Source organism: Mustela nigripes, chromosome 4, assembly GCF_022355385.1.
Source record: "Mustela nigripes isolate SB6536 chromosome 4, MUSNIG.SB6536, whole genome shotgun sequence".
NCBI classification, from domain to species: domain Eukaryota; kingdom Metazoa; phylum Chordata; class Mammalia; order Carnivora; family Mustelidae; genus Mustela; species Mustela nigripes.
The window spans coordinates 166298266-166320899 of NC_081560.1; the positions used below are offsets into that span (position 1 = coordinate 166298266).

The 22634-nt window shown below is 46.0% G+C and overlaps 1 protein-coding gene across 2 annotated transcripts in view; it reads left to right on the top strand.

Annotated features, from left to right (window-relative positions):
- Window positions 1-22634, top strand: part of WBP1L (WW domain binding protein 1 like) — a 61534-nt gene that overhangs the window by 4031 nt on the left and 34869 nt on the right. The window contains exon 1 of one of the 2 annotated variants that reach the window (XM_059398464.1): window positions 18977-19103. The exons of the other annotated variant lie outside the window; for it this stretch is intronic. Within the exon in view, the coding sequence (XP_059254447.1) occupies window positions 19077-19103 (27 nt within the window). The 5' untranslated portion in view covers window positions 18977-19076. Of the gene's footprint in view, window positions 1-18976; window positions 19104-22634 lie in introns of those variants that run through there. 2 annotated transcript variants of the gene reach the window in all.

Consider the following 22634-nt stretch of genomic DNA (forward strand, 5'->3'; position numbering starts at 1 on the left):
CTTCTTCTTTTTTTTTTTTTTTTTTAAGATTTTTATTTATTTATTTGACAGAGAGAGAGATCACAAGTAAGCTTGTGAGAGAGGGGGAAGCAGGCTCCCAGCTGAGCAGAGAGCCCAATGCAGGGCTCGATCCCAGGACCCTGAGACCATGACCTGAGCCAAAGGCAGAGGTTTATCCCACTGAGCCACCGAGGTGCCCTTCCACTCTTCTTTCTTAAAAACAGCATTTCAGTGTGATCACCATCATTTCTTCTCACAGAATAGTGGGAGATGGAACATCCGGACTCTTGATTCCCTTTCCCTTGTTTTCTTAGTCTGTTTTATATACCAAAGCGAGCAATCGTCTCAGCGCACACCTTGAATTTCTGTAAATCCTTTCAGCAGAATTCAGCCCACATCTACTGAAATGTCTGCTCTGCTGCAGGCAGTCGTGCAGGTGCCCCCTGGGAACCCTCATGCGAGTAACCGAATCCCTGTCCTCAAGGAGCGGTAATCCGGTGGCGAAGACAAATCGCACACACAGTGGTTTCTAACCCGGAGGCACAGATGTACAAACGAAGGAGAGTGGGAGCAATTGTTTCTGCTCTGGCCAGGGGAAAGTGAGATTTAGGAAAAGCTACACAGAAGAGGCATTTGGACCAGGCTTTGAAGGTTGGGAAGGGAAACAAGTCTCTTCCGGCCTGGAAAAGTGCAAATGGAGGGTGTTTGGAGGTGGTACATAGTCTGTGGTGGAAGCTTCCAGTGGGGGTGTGTAGAGGAAGGTGGAAGTAGAAGATGTTTGAAAGGTAGACTGTGGTTAGGTGGTAAGGAGGCCTTTTATCCGTTGGTCCAAGCAGTGTGTCCGCTAGAACTTTCTGTAGTAGTAGAAATGATCTATATCTGCACTGTCTGTTTTAACCCACTGAGCCACCCAGGCGCCCCTGCACTGTCTGTTTTGGTAGCTACTCTGCCACATGTGACTTTTGACACTTGGCAGGTGGCTAGGGTAGATGAGCAACTGAATTTTTACTGACATTTAGTTTTTTATAACAGCTGTATTGAGGGATGCCTGGGTGGCTCAGTTGGTTAAGCGGCTGCCTTTGGTTCGGGTCATGATCCCAGTGTCCTGGGATCCGAGTCCCACATTGGGCTCCTTGCTGGGTGGGGAGTCTGCCTCTGCCTCTGCCTACCACTCTGTCTGCCTGTGCTCACGCTCTCTCCCTCTCTCTCTCTCTAACAAATAAACAAATAAAATCTAAAAAAAAAAAAAACCAAAACCAAAACCAAACAAACAAAAAACCAAAACCAAAAACAAAAAAACCAGCTGTATTGCGACATAATTAACATGCCAATGGATTCACCCTTTTAAAGTGTATGTGAAATGAGTTTTTAGTATGTCACAGAATTGTGTACTATCTCCTATCCGATTTTATTTTTTTTTTGTTTTTTGCTTTTAAGGTTTAATGAATTTATTTAAGAGAGAGCAAGTGGGGATGAGGGGAGGAGCAGAGGGAGAGAGACAAGCAGACTCCCCACTGAGTGCAGAGCCTGATGTGGGGATCGATCCCACGACCCCGAGATCATGACCTGAGTGGAAATCAAGGGTCAGATGGCTAACCCACTGAGCCACCCAGGCACCCCTACTATCTGATTTTAGTACATTTTCATCACCCCAGAAAGAAGCCCCATAGCCATTAGCAGCCCCTCCTATTCCATCCCCACTCCCCACAGCCTCTGGCAGCCAGCACTCTATTTTCTGTCCCCATGGATTTGCCCATTCTGGACATTTCTTATAAATGGAATCATACACAAGGTGGTCGTGACTGGCTTCTCTCACTCAGCATGCTTCCCCCTTCCTCACCATCATGGCACGAATCAGCATTTCATTTCTTTTTGTAGCCAGTTAACATGTCCTGTGAATGTACCACATTTAATTTATCCATTTCATCAAATGATGGACATTTGGGCTCTTTCCACTTTGGGGCTACTTTGAATAATGCTTCTATGAATATGCATATACAAGGTTTTTGTGTGGACTTAAGTTTTCCTTTCTCCTGGGTGTATACCTAACAGTGGAATTGCTGGGTTATACAGTAACTTTGGAACAGCCAGACTGTTTTCTAAGACTGGTATGATATTTCATTTTAATTAATTTAAATTAAATAGCTACAGGTGGCTACTGGCTACTTAATAGTGCAGATCTAAGAGCTCTCCAGTGTGGGAATAGTGGGATATAGTCCAACACAGTGGTGAGGTCTTGGGCTCTGGGGGCAGACCACCTGAGATCCAAAGCTGGCTTCTACTTACTATCCCAGAGCAAGTTGTTAACCTCTTTCTGCCTCAGTGTCCTCATCTCCAAAATGGGATCACTACTCACCTACCTTATAGATTTGCTCTGAGGTGAAAAGACGTCCTCTATATAAAGCTCTTGGAATATATTTAATGGTGAGAAGTATAATAATGATTATCTCTACTGTTATTATTTGTGGTCCTCAGTGTGCATTTGGTTATTGGTAAGTTATTATCAGCTCTCAGATTAAGTTCAGAAGCTGAGATTTGGGGAGTTTGAAAGTGACTCCCTTGCTTCTGTCCTATATCTGAGTTTAATTTTTGTCCTTGGAGGAAACGGTGAACCGATGTTTAGAGTTGTTCTCGATTGGGGATAATTCTGCCCCTTCCAGAGGACATTTATCAGTGTCTGGAAACATTTTTGCTGGTCACTGCCTGGGACCAGGGATAACAAAGGATGGCCTCCTACAACCAAAGACCGTCTGGTCCCAAATGTCAGTGGTGCCGAGGTGGACAGACGCTGGTTCTGCTCTTCCCATATCCGCTCACGCGAATTATCACGGTGTTTGAGGTCAGCCTTCCTATATGAAGAGCATTGTGAAGGGTATGAAATAACCTCTCTGACAACAGATTGTAGGTGGGACAGTTGAAAGCTTTAATATCCTGAATCTTGAAGACTCTCAGATTTGTCAACATGTTGCCAGTCAGTCAGTCTGGCTTTGTCAGCCAACATCAAACATTTTGGAAATAAAAAAACTTTTTTCTTTCTTCTAGTTTGTGGTTCAATAAGCAGGTGAGCCTCCCTTATTCACCCTGTCTTGAACTTTCTTCCCTCCCTTGTGGTTTCATTTTAAGAACATGTTTGTTTTCAGCCCACTGAAAGCCTGATGGCCAATTACTTTCTTTTCTCCGTGTCTCCCATGGTCCCATAACTGATCTGAACAGTCACATTCTTAGAACATTTCCCTTTCCCCATTTCAAGTCTTGGTTCTACTCTCATTTTTGGCCCCATGAACGTTGATTTGTTGTCACACACTCAGCCTACAGAGACTGTGAGGTGTTCTCAGTGTCGCCATGGGTGACTGTCCCAGACCTCGGTGGCTGTGTGACCTCAGGAGAAGTCTCCTCTTTCAAGACCCCAGGAAGCAGCACATCTGTGGGTTTGGGGCATTAGTGGGCAACTCTTTTAAGCATACTGTGGGTATCTCGGATGACTTGGGATTAACAATTCCAGTGCTTTTGAATGCCTGGCCATCCATTCACCTGAGAGCATCTCTTGCTTTCCTGTTGGACCTTGAGGGACCATCAAGGATCCAGGTGGTGCAGTGATGTGGGTTCATTCTTTGCCTTATAACCCCAATTGTGGGCACCCGTGGGGCCACTGATCCCACCATAACCACACAGACAGTAAGAGCAGCCACTGAGTAACAGGGAGCAGTGACAATGGGTCTTTGCAAGATCTGTCTCCTTGGTGGCATACAACAGACAGGGAGAGGTCTGGCTTATGGGCACCTCCCTTTTGGACCATCCTTTGTATTTCCACTAGGTGGAGCAAAGTCTGGTCAAAAAACTACATGTAATGTGGAAACCACAAACAAAGAAATATCAATAAATCCAGAGCATTGCAACCTGGGAGGTAAGGAAAGGGGAAGCAGATCTCATCCGTTTGAATTCTGTGGCTTGTTGATAGAGATTCTGGGCTTTCCCAGTGTGGGAATTAAAGTAGGTCATGGTCTCAGACTTGAAGATCACCAGTCTTGCATGGACTGGATTTTTGGGAGACTCTCGCTTACTCAGCTACAGTCCCATAGCTTGGATTTGTTTACTTTTGGCTTTCTTCTTTCCATACTTTCTTCTGTGGGAAAATAGATGAGCAATGGGTCATCCGTTCCTGGTGCCGTCATTGCCCTCAAAGTGCCTTGGCTTGGTTTTGATTCATAATCTTAGGTGATTGAAAGAATTTAATTTAAACTTGTTTTGGAAGAGGTAAAAGTGAACGTGAGATGTTGCAAGGATATTTGTGGCTTGGAAGGGTGGATCCTAGAGTAGAGCTAGAAAAACATGTCCTGATTTTTAAGTAATAAGCAAGACGGATCTTACGTTGTAACAGTGTTTCTACACATCCTTGCAGATCAGAGACATGCGTTCATGGAGAAAATATTCACGTTTTTCCAAATCCTACATGGTGTTTTTTTGTTCGCCATTTCCAAAACACTCTCTTCCTCATCTGAAATTCCGCCTGGTGGTTCACTCCAGCTATATTAAAATCCGACCAAACACAGAAACAACAGAAAAAACACAACTTAGTTGATTGATCAGATCTAAGTTATTTTTCCCTCTTTGTGGTTTATTTGGGAGAGAGGGTTAATATTTGGCTTTTGACACCAAGATAGTGGAGCCTTGTAGCTGTTTGGGAGTTGAGTGTAGAGTTGAATTGTGTGAGAAATTCATCCTGTGTACTTCTTTTTTTTACTTGGGTCCTTTGTTTTTATTTATTTTTTATTTTTCTTAAGATTTTATTTATTTGTTTGACAGAGAGAGATCACAAGTAGGCAGAGAGGCAGCCAGAGAGAGAGAGAGAGGAGGAAGCAGGCTCCCTGCCGAGCAGAGAGCCCGATGCGGGACTCGATCCCAGGACCCTGAGATCATGACCTGAGCCAAAGGCAGCGGCTTAACCCACTGAGCCACCCAGGCGCCCCGGGTCCTTTGTTTTTAAATATGCAAATCTCTTTGCTGTGCCTGCAGGAGTTGGGGGAAAGCAGAAAACCTGTACTGATCTGATTTGGCACGAGATCCACTTCAGTTTTCTTTCCTTTTTCCTTCCATACACCTGATGGCTGCTTTTCTTGGAGCTTTAAGGTGCCTTTTACCTTTACCCGTTAGTTTTTAGTTACACAAAAATAACACATGCTTATAACAGTGATATATAATACAGACAGAAATGCTTAGAGTAAAAAGTGAAAGTTTGTGGTTTGGTGTTTGTTTTTGGTGGGTTTTCTGCTTATGCTGAATATTTATAGATATAGTAATAGTACATATGTATGTATATACATATATATGTAAATCCTATATATAAACATAAAATTGTGGGTATGGATACCGTTCTTTCTTTCCTTTTCGTTTGTTTTTAAAACAAAAATAGGATAATATATATGTAGGACTTTACAACATGCATTTGTTTCATCCTTCATAGACTTCTTTCTGTATCACGTATATACCTTGAATTTTAAAAGAATGCCTGCATGTTGGGGTGCCTGGATGGCTCAGTCAGCTGAACATCAGACTCTTGATCTTGGCTGAGGTCTTGATCTCAGGGTTGTGAATTCGAGCCCTGCATTTGGGCTCCACCCTGGGCATGGAGCCTACTTATTTAAAGAGGGGCGCCTGAGTGGCTCCGTGGGTTAAGCCTCTGCGTTCGGCTCAGCTCATGATCTCAGGGTCCTGGGATCAAGTCCTGCGTCGGGCTCTCTGCTTGGCGGGGAGCCTGCTTCCCCCTCTCTCTCTGCCTGCCTCTCTGCCTACTTGTGATCTCCCTCTCTCTGTCAAATTAAAAAAAAAAAAAAATCTTTAAAGAAAGAAAGAGAGAGAGAGGGGAGGAAAGAGGAGGAAGGGAGGAAGGAAAGAAAGAAAAGAAAAGAAAGGGTAACACTAATCAAAACCCAAAAAAAGCTTGGAAATGAGATTATTAATCAGTAAGAGAATCATAAGGAGAGTTGACAAAGTTTAGGAAAGCCTGAAGAAGAGGAAACAAAAGGAAAGGAATGACATTCAGAAGTGAGTATAGGGGCGCCTGGGTGGCTCAGTCGTTAAGCATCTGCCTTCTGTTCAGGTCATGATCCCAGGGTCCTGGGATCAAGCCCCACATCGGGTGCCCTGCTCAGCGGGAAGCCTGCTTCTCCCGCTCCCACTCTCTGCTTCTGTTCCTCTCTCATTGTGTCTCTCTCTTTCAAATAGATAAATAAAATCTTAAAAAAAGAGAGAGAGAGAGAGAAAAGAAGTGAGTATAGAGTTACAAGAACAAACAAAATCCAAACCAAAGCAAAAAAACAAAAACAACAACCAAAAGCCCCACCTGTGTGTTATTGCTTGAGACCGTGATTTATTTAACCACTGCTTTGTAGGTGAACGTCCGTTATAGCAAAGTTTTTACCAGTTCACGCTGTTTTATAGTGAACATTATTCTGTGTATTTCTTTCTGCAGTTGTGCTAGATTCCTAGAAGTGGAACCAGGGATTGTGGGGTTGTGGGTGTGTACATTTGACATTTGGGGTGGATGGTGCTAAATTGCTCTCCCAAAGCGGTTGTGTCAGCAGACATCCCCATCAGTAGGGTTTTTGAGGGGCTCAGCCCCCCTACCCCCAGTGTGTAAGCAACATTTCTTCATCTATGCCGTTGGTTTATCCTTGAAGATGTGCCTTCTTTTTTATTTTTATTTTTTAAGATTTTATTTATTTATTTGACAGAGCGATCGCAAGTAGGCAGAGAGGCAGGCAGAGAGAGAGAGAGGGAAGCAGGTTCCCTGATGAACAGAGAGCCCGATGTGGGACTTGATCCCAGGACCCTGGGATCATGACCTGAGCCGAAGGCAGAGGCTTTAACCCACTGAGCCACCCAGGGGCCCCGAAGATATGCCTTCTGACTCTACCCAGGCACATAGGGGAACATTTCTGTTTTCTTTCTTGAAAGCCAGGTAGGTCTCTGACTTGCTTAGCTTTCGGTCTCCTCCCTGTCTTTGTGACCCCGGTGTTCCCCTTGGTGGGGAGCAGGATTCACGCACAGTGTGCTTGGAGTGGGGAAGCCTGGCTGTGCCTGCTCAGGTGCTGAGGGAGATGGTTTGTAGGCTCCTGGGAGATGTCAGGCAGATGGCGTGTAGCTGTTAGCCAGCTGCTGGGTGGCACACAGGTGTAACCAGCCACCCTTCCATGGTGGTCATCCCAGAAGGAGTCCTTGGAAGTGTGTCATCACTGAGAGTGCAGACTCTGGAGCCAGACTGTCTCCAGATAGCCTTAGGCTAGTTAATTGACTCAGTTTCCTCATCTGTAAAATGGGATAGTAGCTCCCAGCTTATAGGGTTATTGTGTGGTTTAATTGAGTTATTGTAAGGATTAATTGAGTTAGTACTCACAAAGCACTTAGAGCAGTGTCCGCCACATAGTAATTACTTGGTTAATGTTAGCCTGTGTAATTATCTTGGGTTTTTTTTTTTTTTTTTTTTTTTTTTAAAGCTTTGGGGAAGCCTTGAGGCTTCCTTATTGCTTGACTGATCCAAGGTCTGTTTCCAGTGGAAGAATTTAAGGTGAATTTTAGTGAGCTCCTAGTCCAGAAGGCATGTGACTGACTTTCCGTATTACCAGCCTTGGCAGTCTGATGGGGGTGTTTTTCCAGCTATTGTTTTCTAATAATAAAGTATGAAATTGTTTATTTTCAGAGCAGGTAATTTAGAATGTATACAGTTACCCTGATCTGTACATCACCGTACCCTCTTGAGTGAGGAAGAGAGGGGTTATCATCAGCAAAGTAGTTGTGTCTTGTCTTGGGTGTGGGAGTTGCGGCTGGACGTCCATTCTGACTGCAGTGCTAGACCACAGGCAGGTCTGTCCACTCTCAGCACATAGCGTTCTGTACCGAGGTGTACTGTACTTTCTGTTCTGAGGGGAGGTTGGTTTCTGAGGCTTTTTAAAAAAAATAATGATAGCTTTATTGAGATGCAGTTCATACACCATAAAATTCACCCTTGTTAGAGCATACGATTCTCTGGTTTTTAGCATGTTCACAAGATTGGGCCACTGTCACCCCTATCTATTCCAGAACATTTTTGTCACCCCAGAAAACAACCCTATATCAATTAGAAGTTCCCTTCCTGAGCCCCCTGAACCCTATTGCCTGTCAACCACTCATCTACTTTCTGCTACTCTGAATTTTCCTGTTCTGAACACTTCATGTAAATAGAATCATAACACTGTGGTGTTTTGTGATTGGCTTCTTTCACTTAGCGGGATGTTTTCAGCGGGTGTCAGCACTTTTCCCTTTCCGTTCATATTCTTCTGTATGGGTAGAATGCATTTTATTCGATGGGTCAGCTCATAGACATTTCGGCTGTTACTGCTTTGGGACGATTAGGAATAATGCTCTGAACGTCGGTAGACAAGTGTTTGTGTGGACATGTGTGTTTATTTTTCTTAGGCTGTGCCTCGAAGTAGAATTAATGTTCCTCTGCTAACTCTCTGTCTGCTTTTTTTCAGGAATTGCCAGACTGTTTTCCCAAGTGGTTGTACCATGTCATGTCTCCCACTGGCAATTACGAGGGGTCCAATTTTTCCTACATCCTCTCCAACACCTGTTGTCTGTCTTTTTTATCGTGACCATCCTAACGGGTGTGAAGTAGGATCTCATTGTAGTTTTGATTTGCATTTCCCTAATGACTACTGATGTTGAACATCTCATGCTCTTAGTGGCCATTCATGTATCTTCTTTAGAGAAATGTCTGTTCCAATTCTTTGCCCATTTTAAAGTCCTTTGTCTGACTAAAGGGACAGAAGTGTTCTCATGGAGTCCCAGTGAGGGACTGCTCAGAGGATTTTCCCCTTTCAACTAGACTTTACTGGGGCTCTCTCTGGCCTTCTCCCGTGTTCCCATCTCTCCTCATGACCCTGGAGCCCCAGTTGCTTAACTGCTCTGTATTGGCCGGTTCCTTCTATCAGCATCGCCCAGAGATGGCTTTGACGCAGCCATTTTTGTGATAAGAGGCCCATGGGGTCAAAGAAAGCTGCTGTCTCTCTCCAGGATGCACGATGCATGTGCTTTCCAGGAAAACCTCTGAGGAGTCTCACGTTAAGAAGCCTTTATGAGTCCTTTATCAGATAAATGATTATCAAATATTTTTCCCTATCGGTGGTTTTTGTTTTGTTTTGTCTCTCACTTTCTTGATGGTGCCATTTGAAGCACAATTGTTTTTCATTTGGGGGAATGTCCTGTTTTTCTGTTTTTTCCTTCTGTCACTTGAGTTTTGGTGTTCCTTAGTTCCTTCAAGGGCTCTGTACAGCTTAGTATTACTTTGGGTCAAGAGCAGTTGTTATTAGGAATAGAATCCTTTAAATATCTTTATTCTGGAAAGTTTCAGCATGTATAAAAATAAGGAGAATGGCGTAATGAGCCCCCAGGTCCCCAGCACCCAACTTCAGCAATTTATTGTCATGTTCTTTCTTCGTCTGGCTGTACCCACTTTGGCTTCCATTCATGCCCAGCGACATTACTTTGAAGAAGGCTGCAGACTTCCTATCATTTCAACCATGAATAGTTCTGTTTGAATCTCTAAAAGATAAAAGGATTTTGTTCCTCAGCATCACCACCATACCGTACCACACCCTAAAAAAAGGGACAGTAATTGCTTCATGTTATAGGATCTTGTCTGTGAAAGTTAAGTTAAGATCCAAAGGTAGAAATACCATTAACAAAATGCGGCTACGCTATGACATTTCTTCAGCTTTCATAAGTAATTAACCCTAAGTGTGTCACTACTTTAAAAAAAAGTTGCTCCCCAAGAACACCTCTCAGTCCCGTGAAGGCCAGAGGCACCCTTCCAACTACTACTTTCTCTTTCACTTGACCACGTCTGGTGGTGGAGTTTCAATCCCGACACCCCCCAACTTTCTTTGTCATCTTGGCTACCCTGTTGGATATCCCTTTCCAACCACTCCCCAGTGTATAAGGTGAAAGATTAACTTGGGACTTTTGCCCTCAATTTCTAGCACAGGGAGAATTTGGGGGAAAATCCTACTCTTATCTGAGATTGCACAAATGTTCAGAGAAAAGTGCGAAAATGAGAAGCATATTTTGTCCTCTTTCACCTCTCCAGGGGTGTCGGCTGCGTGTCCCCATCCTTTGCCTGGCTGACTATGCTTGCCCTCAAGGTACAGTAGGGGGCAGGGGAGTGGTGGTCACAGTGGATGAACAAAGCTGCTGAGGGAGAAATGGAACCTAGCATTTGGAGGCTGACAGACACCATAGAGATAATGATGCCATGAGCAGATGTTCAGTCAGAAAGAAAGGCTGTGCTGTTTGAAATGTAGGAGATTTGGGGTTGAACAGGCTTCTTAACTGTGAGACGACTCAGAGGCTTCCCTGGAAAGCACCCGTGTCGTGAGTCTCCCAGCGAGATGGCAGTCTTTTTTGACCACATGGGCCTCATACCACAGAAATGGCTGCCTCAGAGCTGTCTCTGGGCAATGCTGATAGAAGGAACCAGCCAACTCAGAGAAGTTCAGCAGTTGGTGTGTGGTCCTGAGGATAGGTTGTAGCACGGGAGAATGTCAGCGCCCCAGGCGCGCGTAATGTGTGTCACTCACTGGGGTTCCATGGGAAGACCTCTGTCCCTTCAGTCAGAAATCCTAAATCTGGTCCTAGGCCGCTGTACATTTTTGGACGTTCGCTCTATTGTCTGGCAAGTGGGGATAGGAAAAACTTCTAGTCCTGTCACCAGCTGATACAAGGAGCAACTAACACGGATGTGAAAGGAGTTTATAAACCTTGAGTTCTGCAAGGATGATTTATTGTCTCGCTGCTTAGCTCTACCTTTCTGCAGTACTGAGCACACCTTGCCCAGAATGTGGATCTTGAATAAAATGGAAGGCTTTGGAACAGTGGATATAAGTGCAAAGATACGAGTACCTGGTAATTTTTTTCAGGGAGGGCCAATGGCTTGCATGGACTTCCCTTCTTGCCATGACGTGGTAGGAGGTGCTTTCTTAAAGGCACTTTTAGCTTTTTTCTCCCTAAGCTTCAGGCCTGTATTGTAGCATATCTCTGCCTACCTCTTCTGCTTTGCTCTAGTGCTTCATGATTTGGGCCCTGGGTTGGGGTTGTTTTGAAGTAGAGTTTACCTACTGCTGTCTTCTGTGTTGCCCCACTCTCTGTGGCCTGGGAGTATGGGGTTCAGGTGTGGCCTGTGGTTGGACATTATATGACAAAGGGAACGGAGGATTCATCTGCTATGAAACCTTCTCCAGTTCCACCACCCTTTGTCATCGGTTTACTTGGGGGTGTGGATGTGTGTGTTCCAGAAGCTTTTCCACCCCTTATAGCTTATGGGAGGGATAAATTGTCTTAATGTTTCCTTCTGGTGCTTTTGACCATGAGCTCTTAGACCTGGAGTAGATTGGTTATCAAATAGCCAAAGGAGGGAGGAGGTAATATTTGATTTTATGTAAGATCCAGGAAATGAGGGAAGATATGGTGCCAGGAGCTGCGTTTCCAGCTAGACCTTATTAAGTTTCACAATCCTTTATGTGAAAAAAGAAAAAAAGGCAGCTTCTAGGTGGTGCTTAATGGAGTGAGTTAGTTGGTGTACGGCAACAGAACCAGGAGCAGCTTCATCCTAGTCCCCATAATCGAAAAACTAATGGGGTTAGATCACATCCCAGTTCTACCTTGAGTATGGGAATTTTGCTTCTGAGATGGCTTAAATGCTTTAAATTCCTTGGCAGAGAAATTACAGGTGTACAGATAATGGGGTCACACATAGGGTTTCCCAGTAATATCCATGTGCTCTCCCTATCTCTTAGCTGTTTATCGGGTTTCTGTGGCCATGAAAATGTCACCCTTACTACTGTCTGGGGATTCAGCTGTATTAGCTTCCCTTTTACAGTCATATGTCTCTTTACCTTTTTTTTTTTGAAGTTTTTTTATTTTTTTAAATTTTTAAAAAATTTTTGACAGAGAGAGAGAGAGCAGGAGAGGGAGAAGCAGGCTTCCTGTCGAGGAGGGAGCCCGATGTGGGGCTTAATCCCAGGACCCCGGGATCATGACCTGAGCTGAAGGCAGACGCTTAACTGACTGAGCCACCCAGTGGTGGCTTTTTATCCTTTATCCTTTTTTGAGGGCCTCCTTTGTGCAAAGCATTGCTTGGTAAGGTGAGGGACACAAGTGAAAGTTAAACATCTTGCCCTTAAGCTGATTCTACTTTCGAAGAGTTAGGCCTGAGAAGAAATCATTTTGCTGAGCTTATGAGCACGTAAACGAGTGGGTGGTTTTTCCTATAGAAGCACACCCGAGATGGTCTCTCTCTAGACAGGGTGCGTAATTGCTCTTAACACCTTGTGGCCCGGGGCGCCTGGGTGGCTCAATGGGTTAAAGCCTCTGCCTTCAGCTCAGATCATGATCCCAGGGTCCTGGGATCGAGCCCCGCACTGGGCTCTCTGCTCGGCAGGAAGCCTGCTTCCTCCTCTCTCTCTCTGTCTGCCTCTCTGCCTACTTGTGATCTCTGTCAAATAAATAAATAAAATCTTTAAAACAAAACAAAACAAACAAAAACCTTGTGGCCAGAGGGCCTTGTTAACCCTTACCACAGGCCTGCCACCCCTGTCCCGGAGCTGCCACCTGAAGCAGATCACGTCTCTCCTGGTCTTGCTCGAGTTGAAATAAGAGGGAGAGATGAAATCAGATTCAGTGGAGACCCCGAAGACTAATTTTCCTAACAGAGTTAATGCTCTTGCCTGGTTACATCGCAGTGTGGGTCATGTACTGGGTGTGACCCGTGTCCCCCCTTTTGTTCTTATTCCAAGCTTCAGTTTAGAGAGCAGCTTGGAGGGAGACGTGAAAAGTGTCAGGGGACAGCCCTGAGTCCAGCTTGCTGATTGTCATGTCATTCTTGGCTCCTTGCTGGTTTGGTGGCGGGGCGGGGGGAGTGGTTTGAACTGTTTTCAGGACAGGAAAAAAAACAAACCTGGCATTTCGGTACAAAAACAGACAAGGCTGCTGTTGTACGTGATAAAGCTAGAGTTGCAGATCAGTGGCAGCCCATTAACTCAGGGACAGCCCACTGTCCACGCTGAGTTTCAGAGACCCCTGCACTCTCTGGAGCAGGCAGTAAATGTCCGTCCCAGAAGGTAATAAATATTTGTGGAGTGAGTGATTGTCAACACAGAAAGATTTTCTTGTTAGGGGGCAGGAAAGCTAGGAACCTCAGCGAGCTGTCCTTAAGCTGGTTTCACCTTCTACTACGTGTGTGTGTGTGTTTCCTCTTTTTCTCTGACAAGACAGCTGGGTCAGACTCTGCATAAAGGAATTTTCTTGAGTTTTCTTCATCACCTTCTGCTACTTTTATTTCTCTCTGTTTAAAAGACCTTTGAAAGAGGTATCTTTTTTTTTTTTTTTTTTTTTAAGATTTTATTTATTTATATGACAGGCAGAGATCACAAGTAGGCAGAGAGGCAGGGAGAGAGAGAGGAGGAAGCAGGTTCCCTGCTGAGCAGAGAGCCTGATGTGGGGCTCGATCCCAGGACCCTGAGATCATGACCTGAGCCGAAGGCAGAGGATTTAACCACTGAGCCACCCAGGCGCCCTGAAAGAGGTATCTTCCCTCCACCTCCCCACAACCCAGAGTGTAACAGGAGCAATTCCAAGATGTAAAGAAGCAAAAAGAGAGCCTAGGATACTAAGTAATAATACTTAGTTTTACACACACACACACACACACACACACACACACACACACTTAGTAAGATACTAAGTAATAATCCTTAGATACTAACTAGAAATCCCTGTCCTTGCTATTTGTGGTGCTGTCCAAGTCATCAGAAAGAACAAACATGCTGGTCAGAGGTACTCAGTGTGTGGGACTCCTGCCTCCTCCCTCTAACTCGTCTGTGCCCTGTCTCGTGTCTTTCTCAGATGCCCCACATGTCTTTGTCTCCAGGCTTTGGGCTTTGCTTGGCTCTGCCTACCATGCTTATCTTCCTATCCCTAGCATCATGTTATTTTAGTACCTGTCTTCTGATGCGGCTTTCTTTGGCCATTCTGTCCCTGACCCGGCTCCCTTCTTTGAGCTCTTAACTGTAGTTACTGTCTCCACACCTCCCCCGACATTTATTATAGAGTGGCTGTGTTCGTTTCTGTACCTGCTGTCTTTTCTTCCTCACTGGGCAATTGAATCAATAAATCCTCCAGGGCAAGCCTTGTTCATCCAGTAGTGATTGAACTCCTCCTCCTCATGCTACAGCCTGGGTGGCTGGATGGGACCGAGACTTTCTGGGTCACAGATGAAGGGGAAGTGACAATTACAATATCAAAGTACCATCTCCATGCATGTCTGAACCATTTTAGAGTCCCACAGGCCTGCTTGAAGTGCTGGGACTGAGATGTCAGCATATGTTAGTGTACTCCCTCATGGAAATATATTGTTTGATGTTTAGCAAGTGATTACATACTACAGTTAAGGGCTGTTTGCCCAGCCGTCTTTCCTGGAAGATTCAATAGTAGGAAAGTAGTCTTAGTTTTTTGGGGTTTTGTTTTTAGGTTCTCTCTACACACGGTGTGGGCCTCAGACTCAGAACCCCGAGATCCAGAGTCGTGTGCTTTACCGACTGAGCCAGCCAGGAACCCTATATCCATAGACATCGTGCCAGGCACCCCTGCAAGCCCTGTGTGACTTGTAGAACTCCTTGTCCTATTCAGAAACCAGGAAAGGTGTGTTTTCTTGTCCCAGCAGGCTTGCTACACGTCTGCCTTTGTCCAGCCTCAGGACACAGATAAGCTAGTATTCTTGGTTTCTGGCAGCTAAGCAGTCCTTAGCATTTCTACTTAGCAAAGTTCTGCAGATCTTTGTTTTGGGTTTCGAATCCTTCCCATGGCATTCCCCAAAATAATTACTCTAGGGTCGTTTTATTGATGCCCGGCATCACATTCCTGCCATGAGGATGCCTCGGTTTGACTTCTGTGGCAATTCACTTTGGTTTGGGGTTTGAAGTTCATCTGTATTTCTGGGTTTTTGTTGCTGCTGTTGTTTTTTGTTTGTTTGTTTGTTTGGTTTGGTTTGGGGTTTTTTGGTGGTGTTTTTGAGTCCAAACTGGAAGGCATTTAAATGTGCCTGTGGCCAACCTGAGAAAGATCAAAGATCTCTCGTCTTAGACGTTCTGTGTCTGCCCAGCAGCCTCTTCTCCAAAGCTCCTGTTTAGTAAAAATGGCCTTGGGTCCGGAGATTGTCTTTTATCCTAGAAGCCTGGCAGTTGTTGTCTTTTTCTGACAAGACCCTTTCTTTGCATTCCTTGCTTGTGAAATTAGAAACCCCTGGCCCTCAGCCCTAGTCTCCTTTCCAGCCTCACCTTGCCGTGACACAGTGTGGGAACAGTTCCCCAATGACCTGAGATCCAATGCATGGAAGGTCTTCTGTTCCAGCCGGCTCCTTGCGTGGAGACTAGTTGTGTGCTGAGAACAGATGAGAACTTGAGGGCTTTCGCAATCATTTACGTCATAGAACTCGGGCTTTAAAAGTGGGTCAGAATGGGTGTCCTGGGGCCTAAGGGCCTGTCCTCTGTGCTCCAGAATACAACGATCAGAGCCCGTATAAGTGGCAGTCTTTTAAAACAGAGTTCTGGGACACTGACCAGGGATGTGCATCTTTGCTCAGTGTTCAGCTTGAACCCTCAGTTCTGGTGTTTGCCTCGTTGGTAACTTTTGGTCTAATGCTATGACCCCTGTATTGCTGTCAAAGAAAGAGTCTTTGGAGCTAGAGGCTTTATTCCTATCCTCGTTCTCCCACAGCTAGCTGTGTGACCTGGGGCAAGCTGTCCGTACGCTTCAGTTTCTGCAGCTGAACGGGGTAATGCCTACATCATGAGTTTGTTGTGGTGTTACGTGCAATGTGGGTTAAACGGAGTTCTTAGCACAGAGTCTGGCTCATTGTCAGTGCTAAAAAAATAACTCTCCCCGCCTCCATCCCTGAATTTAAAGATTATAAATGTATAGGGTGCCTAGAAAGATACTGCCAAAAGATTCTTGTATCAGCTACAGTGTAAGGATACATTCCGTTAGCCAGGAACATATACACTGTTACTGTGTGTCTTCGTAAATAATAAATTATTTGAAATCCAAAGGGTTTCAGCATTACTATCTTTGGGGTTTTTCTAAACTGAGGAAGAAGGGGCTGGGTCAGTGGAAGGGTAGCTTAGACATTGCCTGGGCCAGTAGATAGTTGTTAAACTGCAACATTTTGACAACATCATCCTGCTTAATTCTGGTATAGTGTGACTTCCTTTTTTTTTTTTTTTTTTTAATAAGTTGGTGAATTCAGCATCGAATTAAATTCTGCATTGTCAGGCAGAAGGATTTGACTTACCTTTGTCTATCAAGTATGAGCCTGGGTCACTTACATAAAAGGACCTCTTTTTTTTTTCCCCCAGATGAGTAGAGTTGCTAATGATCATCTTGCCTTTGAAATCCCAAAGCTGACTACTTTGTCACTGGGTTGTGGTCACATGGCAAAAAGTGAACTTGCCCTCCTAAGGATGCCTACATTTTCTAGTTGAGTCTCTTTTTCCTCCTCACTTCCCCCAACTCTCAGTGTTCAATGAGGGTTAATCCCCAAGGGGTGGGTGGGAGGGTCAAGGAGATGAGCAAGAAAGCAGCCATTATCAGCAATCACTTTGTTGGAGCACAGTGGTACTGTGCTAGGAGTAATGCATTGAGTTTTAATGCCACCTTGTACACAGGATTTTATAATCTTCTAAGATAAAAGTAGACAGCTGCTGATTAGAAACACTGCTTTGAGTTACATCCATAAAAGGATGATGATTCATTAGGGGAAAATCGGGAAGCCTATGATGCAATTTTGATAATTTAGATTGAACTTTTACAAAATTATTTTTGGGTTTCTAGTAATTTCGCTGCAATTCCACTTATTCAGAGATCACTGCTGATGAGTGTTATTCAGAAATGGGGCATGCTTCTGTAGCCCATCGGAGCAAGGGTCCTTGAGCGTTTTGCTCATGGAAGTGTCCCCAGTGCCTAGGATGGTGTCTGGCACACTGTGGGCCTTCAGTAGGTGTGCAGTGAATGAATAAGTACATATACGCCATGGGACTTTCTGCAGAGAATTGCAGTTGCCACTGTGTCTTACTAGGTTATGTTCAGACCAGAGTGGCCCAGGATGGGCTGTGGATGCCCTTTCCTCCAGTTTGGCCGACAAAAGTCATAGTGCTGCATTTTGTGGTGGTCAGCGATTGCCAGGGGACAGGAAATGAAAGGAGGGTGTTGAAAGCTGTGCCCTGATACCTGGGCCTGCCTGTCTCCTGCCCTCCTATCTGCTGATTCGGCCTGTGTGTGAGAGTGGTAGCAGGGCATAGGATCGACTCTGTGGCCACGTCTTGAGAACACATATTTGCTGAAGAATGGCCCCCCAGCCCCAGAACACCTGGCTACAGCAGAAGCCACTGCCCTCTACATATCACTCCTCTCTCCCCTAGCAGTGAGGCCGTGGTTCAGGTTCATTCTTTTAACGAGCCTCTTAACGAGCCTCGAGGAAATGGCTCAGCTGGCTTGGCTCATTCATTTCCTTGTCAGGAAAGTCAGTGTGACCTTGACCATCAGTGGGAGACCTGCAGCCAGCACATTGTGTGTCTGGCTGGATTCACTTACGATTGAGAGGTACCGTTGGCAAGTCCCCATGCTGTAAGTGTTGTGTGCTGCTAATTTATGGTCTGAGGCGGGGGTGAGAGGTACTAATTTGCAAGAGTCATTTCTGATTTCCCTGGGTGGTGGAGGCCTTCAATGAGTATCACTGGAAGAAAACTGTTGTGGAAAACAAAGAGAAAGATGAGACACACTTGCTTTGAGTGATGGGGAATATAATTAATTTTCAGCCTAAGAATTTATTAGCAGGTAACTTTGGATTTATAAAGGCCTCCAAAGGGAGTCATTTGTTCAAGTGCAAATCCAACCATGAACCTTTTGTTCTTTGTTCGTGTTGTCTTTGAGGAAGGATTCAGGGCCAGGGAGAGGGGCGGGGACCTGCTGTTTAGGGGAGAGTGGCCAGAGGAGAGCTGGCCTACCCTCGACGCCAGCCCCGGGGCCATTGCTTCTTGGGCAAAGCTTGCTGTTAGCCATCTTCTCCATAAACTGTGCTTGGAGAAGAAAGCATGACAAACCTAGGGTGGTGAACTTTTCAGAAGCGAGAGTCGGTTTAAATATAGATGATCTGCTTTACTGGCAACTTGGAGGCTGCCGTGGGACTTGTTGTACCTTTTGTAAGACAAGCGAGGAAAGATATTGGCACCTGTACATGCACAGTTTGTTTATGAAATATAAACTCTGTAGACGCGAGGGCTCCAGAGGTCAGCGTCCGAGGTAGCACGTCCTACCTTAGCTGGGGGAAAGGTGCCTCCAAGCCCTCCCTGCTGATTGCCTCAATCGCTAGAGAAATTTGGGACCGCCAGGCTTAACTGTTATTTATGGAGTGCTGACTCTGGTGGGAGTGGGTACGGAGAAGTTTCTGTGAAACTGACAAATCACTGGGCTCCATTTCCTTTCCCAGGGAGGAGAGACAATATCTTGGGAGCTCCCGAGGCTAGCCCTTATTCAGAGAACTGTAGCTCTTTTCAAAGCTTGAGGGATTTGACTCCTGTGCTGCCCACCCCCCCCTCTCCCCAGCCAGCTCAGAGCTGAGGGGAGCTGACATCTCAGGGTCCAGGGCTGCACATCCTCCTCAGTATTCCACAGCAGCTGTCTGGAGTTTTTTCTGCTGTGCCTGAACTGATGTCATTTCCCCCTTGGCAGACAGCTTGGGCTTTGCTGCGTCTGAGATATGTCACGAGAAGGTGGGGGTGGGTCGGAGCCAGGCAGGGGGAGTAGCGAGGACAGCGGGAGGGAGAGCGCCTGCCTGGTCCCAGGACTCTGTTTACTTTCTCTTCTTTGCTCAGGAAGGCGGGTTAACCGGGGCGAGGAACACGCAGGCCCACCTGGGGGAAATGCTCATTCCAAGACCTTAACTTTTCAAAGCCCTTTGTTCCAAACGTTAGTGTGGACGATGCTCTTACAGGATGCCTTTCCTTTTGGGTCTTAGACAGGTAACTGAACGGGTTATCGTGGGTCGGGTCTGGGCAGGGAAGAAGGGTGGGAGCTTGTTTGTTGTACAACTTAACTGCTTGGGGTGGAGGGAACCTTTGAGCAAAATGTCTCGCACGCAGCTAGAGCAGGCCAGCTCCCAGGCAGAAATTTCCAGTCTTCTCTTCTTGTGTGCTAGTTGCTCCTTACTTCCAGGACCACCGTGTTCTTCTTAACCCGCGACATCCCTGAGGTTTTGGGGCCGTCCATTCTGATTTTTCCATTAGATACCATAAAGCTGTTTCCCTAGCCTCACAGAGGAAACAGCCGAGGGGAGAGACTGGGAAGGAGGAGAAGCAGGGGAGATTCTTGATCCAAACTGCTTTTTCTCTTGCTCCATTTGGATTTGGTTCATTAGCAGAGATTTCTTAACAGTTTTCTGGTTCCAGAGAGATTCTGAGTGGTGGGAGAGGGGGTCCTCTAGAGGGTAGGGCTCCCAGAGGCTTTTTCTCCTTGTACGCATGTGGTCAGGGCTGTGGGGTTCAGGGACGTCCCGGATATCTCAGAGGGCTGGGGGGTCAGATTGGCCCCCTTTTGGCATTCCTGACAGACTTTACAGAGCCAACAGACCCCTGTGGCAGAGTCTCGGTTGCTTTACGAACTGCTGTTTGAAGTAGGGGCACTAAATTATAGCCTGTAACCTAGTGTGGAATGAGAAAACAGTAGCAAGAGACCAACTGCTGTCTGCTGAGAACACAGCTGTTGCCAACTATTTGTTCCAGGGCTTCTGAGAGTTGGCCACCCCACCCCCTTTGGTCTGGGAGGCTGGTCTGTATCAGAATGTGTAACTGTAACCAGTGGCTGTAAGAGGGGGTGGGGACAGACAGACAGACACACACACACCCTTGGCTGCCGGTTCCCTGGTGAGGAAAGCCATAGAAGAGATCAAACCAGAAACCTTAGCGAGACACTGCTAGAGATGGCTAGGCTCATCTCGCTGTTAGAGAAGGGGTGCGGGACCAAATCTCCCTTGGGTTGCCCCCAATTCTTCAAAAGTCAGTGTCTCTGAAAAGCTCCCTCCCTACACACCTCTGGTTCTCTTGTTCATCTGCAGTGTTCCTTTGGTGCTTCTGATAGGCCGAGGGGTAGGGGTCATTTGAGCACCTCCTCTGTTCCCCAAGAAAGGCTGTCCTTTTAACTTGTGGGCAGAGTGAGCCCTGGTGAGGACTTGGAGCAGCTCTGGAGATGTGCTGGGTGAGGCATCCCATGCTTGTATGTCAGATGTCGGGGGAGAGGTGGGGACCATGTGGTCGGGTGGAAGGAGCAGGGCGGGGGAGCCAGCAAGGCCTGGGAACAAATCCTGGCTCCCCCAGGGGCTTGGACAGGCCGCTTAACTGCTCTGAACCTCATCTTTGAAAGGAAAATAATAAAACCTACTGGAAGAGTTACTGAAGGGTTTTCACAAAAGAATGTGCTTAAAACATGAGCACCCTGGCTGGTGGAGAGTAGGCATTTAGTGAAAATGTAACCATTATTTCTCTGTACTCATCCCTAAGGGATGCAAGACTGCATGCGACCGCAGAGGTACAGGGAAACTAGAAGCCTGAGGACCCGAGGTGGAGGGCGGGGTGGACAGGCCTACCAGAGTGAGCTGACAGGGGGTTGGCAGGCTGTCGCGTACTGTACCAGTATGCTGGTCATCTTGTCTGTTGAGGAGGTGAGAAGAGGAGGGCCCATGTCCAGTCACCCCTCTCAGCTGAGTGGTCTTGGGTTGGTGGTCTTGGGGAGCATCTCAGAGGATCAACAACAGGTGAATCTTTTTTTTTTTTTTAAGCTTTATCTTTTTGAGAGAGAGAGTGCGTGTGCGCACACACAGGGGCAAGCGGGGGCGGTGCGTGGAGGGACAGAGGAAGAATCTTAAGCAGACTCCAGGCTGAGTACAGAGCTGGGCATGGGGGGCAGGGGGTCTCGGTCTCAGGACCTGGAGATCATGACCTGAGCTGAAACTAGGAATCAGACGGACCCCTTAAGCTCTTGTTTCTGAACAGATCCCTGGTAGAAGGTTGGACTGGAACACCTCTTAAAGCCCCTTTCTAACCTTCGGTGATTGAAACCTTCGCCTGTAAAAATTTTGACTGTTTTTGGTTACATAATTTTGTGTATTTCTAGCATTTCTGTGTCTGACAGTATAACTACATTCTTTACTGGAGCTATGGGAAAGCTAGCTTTCTAAAGATGACTTAGTGATAATTCTGTTTTTAAAAAAAATGACAAAAATGTCTATGCTATTGGTCTTTATCATGCATAATACGTATGTACTTTCATACATCTTTTTCTCTCTTAATCCACATAACAACCATGTCTTAAGTGGTAGTGTGATTCTGTTTCTGCAGAAGTGCACGCTGAGGCTTATGGGAGGGAAGCCGTTTGCCTAGAGTTGCTCAGCTAGCTAGGAAAATGGTAATAGAAGTTTTGTTTTTTCTTCTCTCTCTTTTTTTTTTTTTTTAAGATTTTATTTATTTCTTTTAGAGAGAAAGAGAGTGCACACAGGAGCAGGGGAGGGATAGGGGCAGAGGCAGAGGACGATCATCTCCAGCACACTCTGAGCTGAGTGTGGAGCCCAATGCGGGGCTCGATCCCCTGACCCTGAGATCATGGCCTGAGCTGAAACCAGGAGTTGGATGCTCAACTGGCTGAGCCAGCCCGGTACACCTTGTTTATTTTTAATGGCCCCTTGTTATCTTTTGATTCTAAAGCCTGGAGTTTCTCTCACCACCTAGACTGCTCTGGCCAGTGCCTGTGTGAGAAGAGCATTGTTTTAGTTGGGGCGTATCTTCCGAAGGTTGTTTTATAGGCGGCCCAGGTTCCAGCTAAGACAGTCTTGTCTCTTTGTGCCCATTTGCATTTATTCTGTGGAAGACTGTCACGCATGCAGCATCTACTGAATAAAGCCACTGCAAGGGGATTGGAACACGTAATGAATATGGACTTTTCACAAAGGATGCAGAGATCAGTAAAGCACAACCTTTAACCTCCTAGGAGCCCCTACTCCAATGCAGTGGTTCTCAAAATGCATAAAAATCACCAAAATGCAAAAAAAAAAAAAAAATTAGTGAGGCTAATGACAAAGTAGATTTTGTAGGTCTGGTGCCAGAGCCCAGGAATGTGCATTCCTATGAAGTTCTCCGGGTGGTTCTGACGAGCTAGTTTCTGACAATGTGAGAGCGCCCCCTGCACCACTAGGTGTAGTAGCGTGGCAATAGTTGCATGATAACTGCTTGTATCAGGAATGCCCAGGACCTGGGACTGCAGAGGGTGGGAAAGGATCTCAGTCAAGTGCAGGGGGGTGTGGGGGGGGCGTGCGAGGGTGGTGAAGGGAGTGGGGGTAGAGAGTGGTATGCATGAAAGGCTTTCTTGAGAAGGTGATATCTGATCTGGGTCTTGAAGGATGGGTAGGAGTTTACCAGACATATGATCTGGGGAAAGAGCATTCCAGAAAGAACAGGTTGGGAGTGTTGTTTTTGTTTTCTCCTGTTGATGAGAAAGGAAACTGT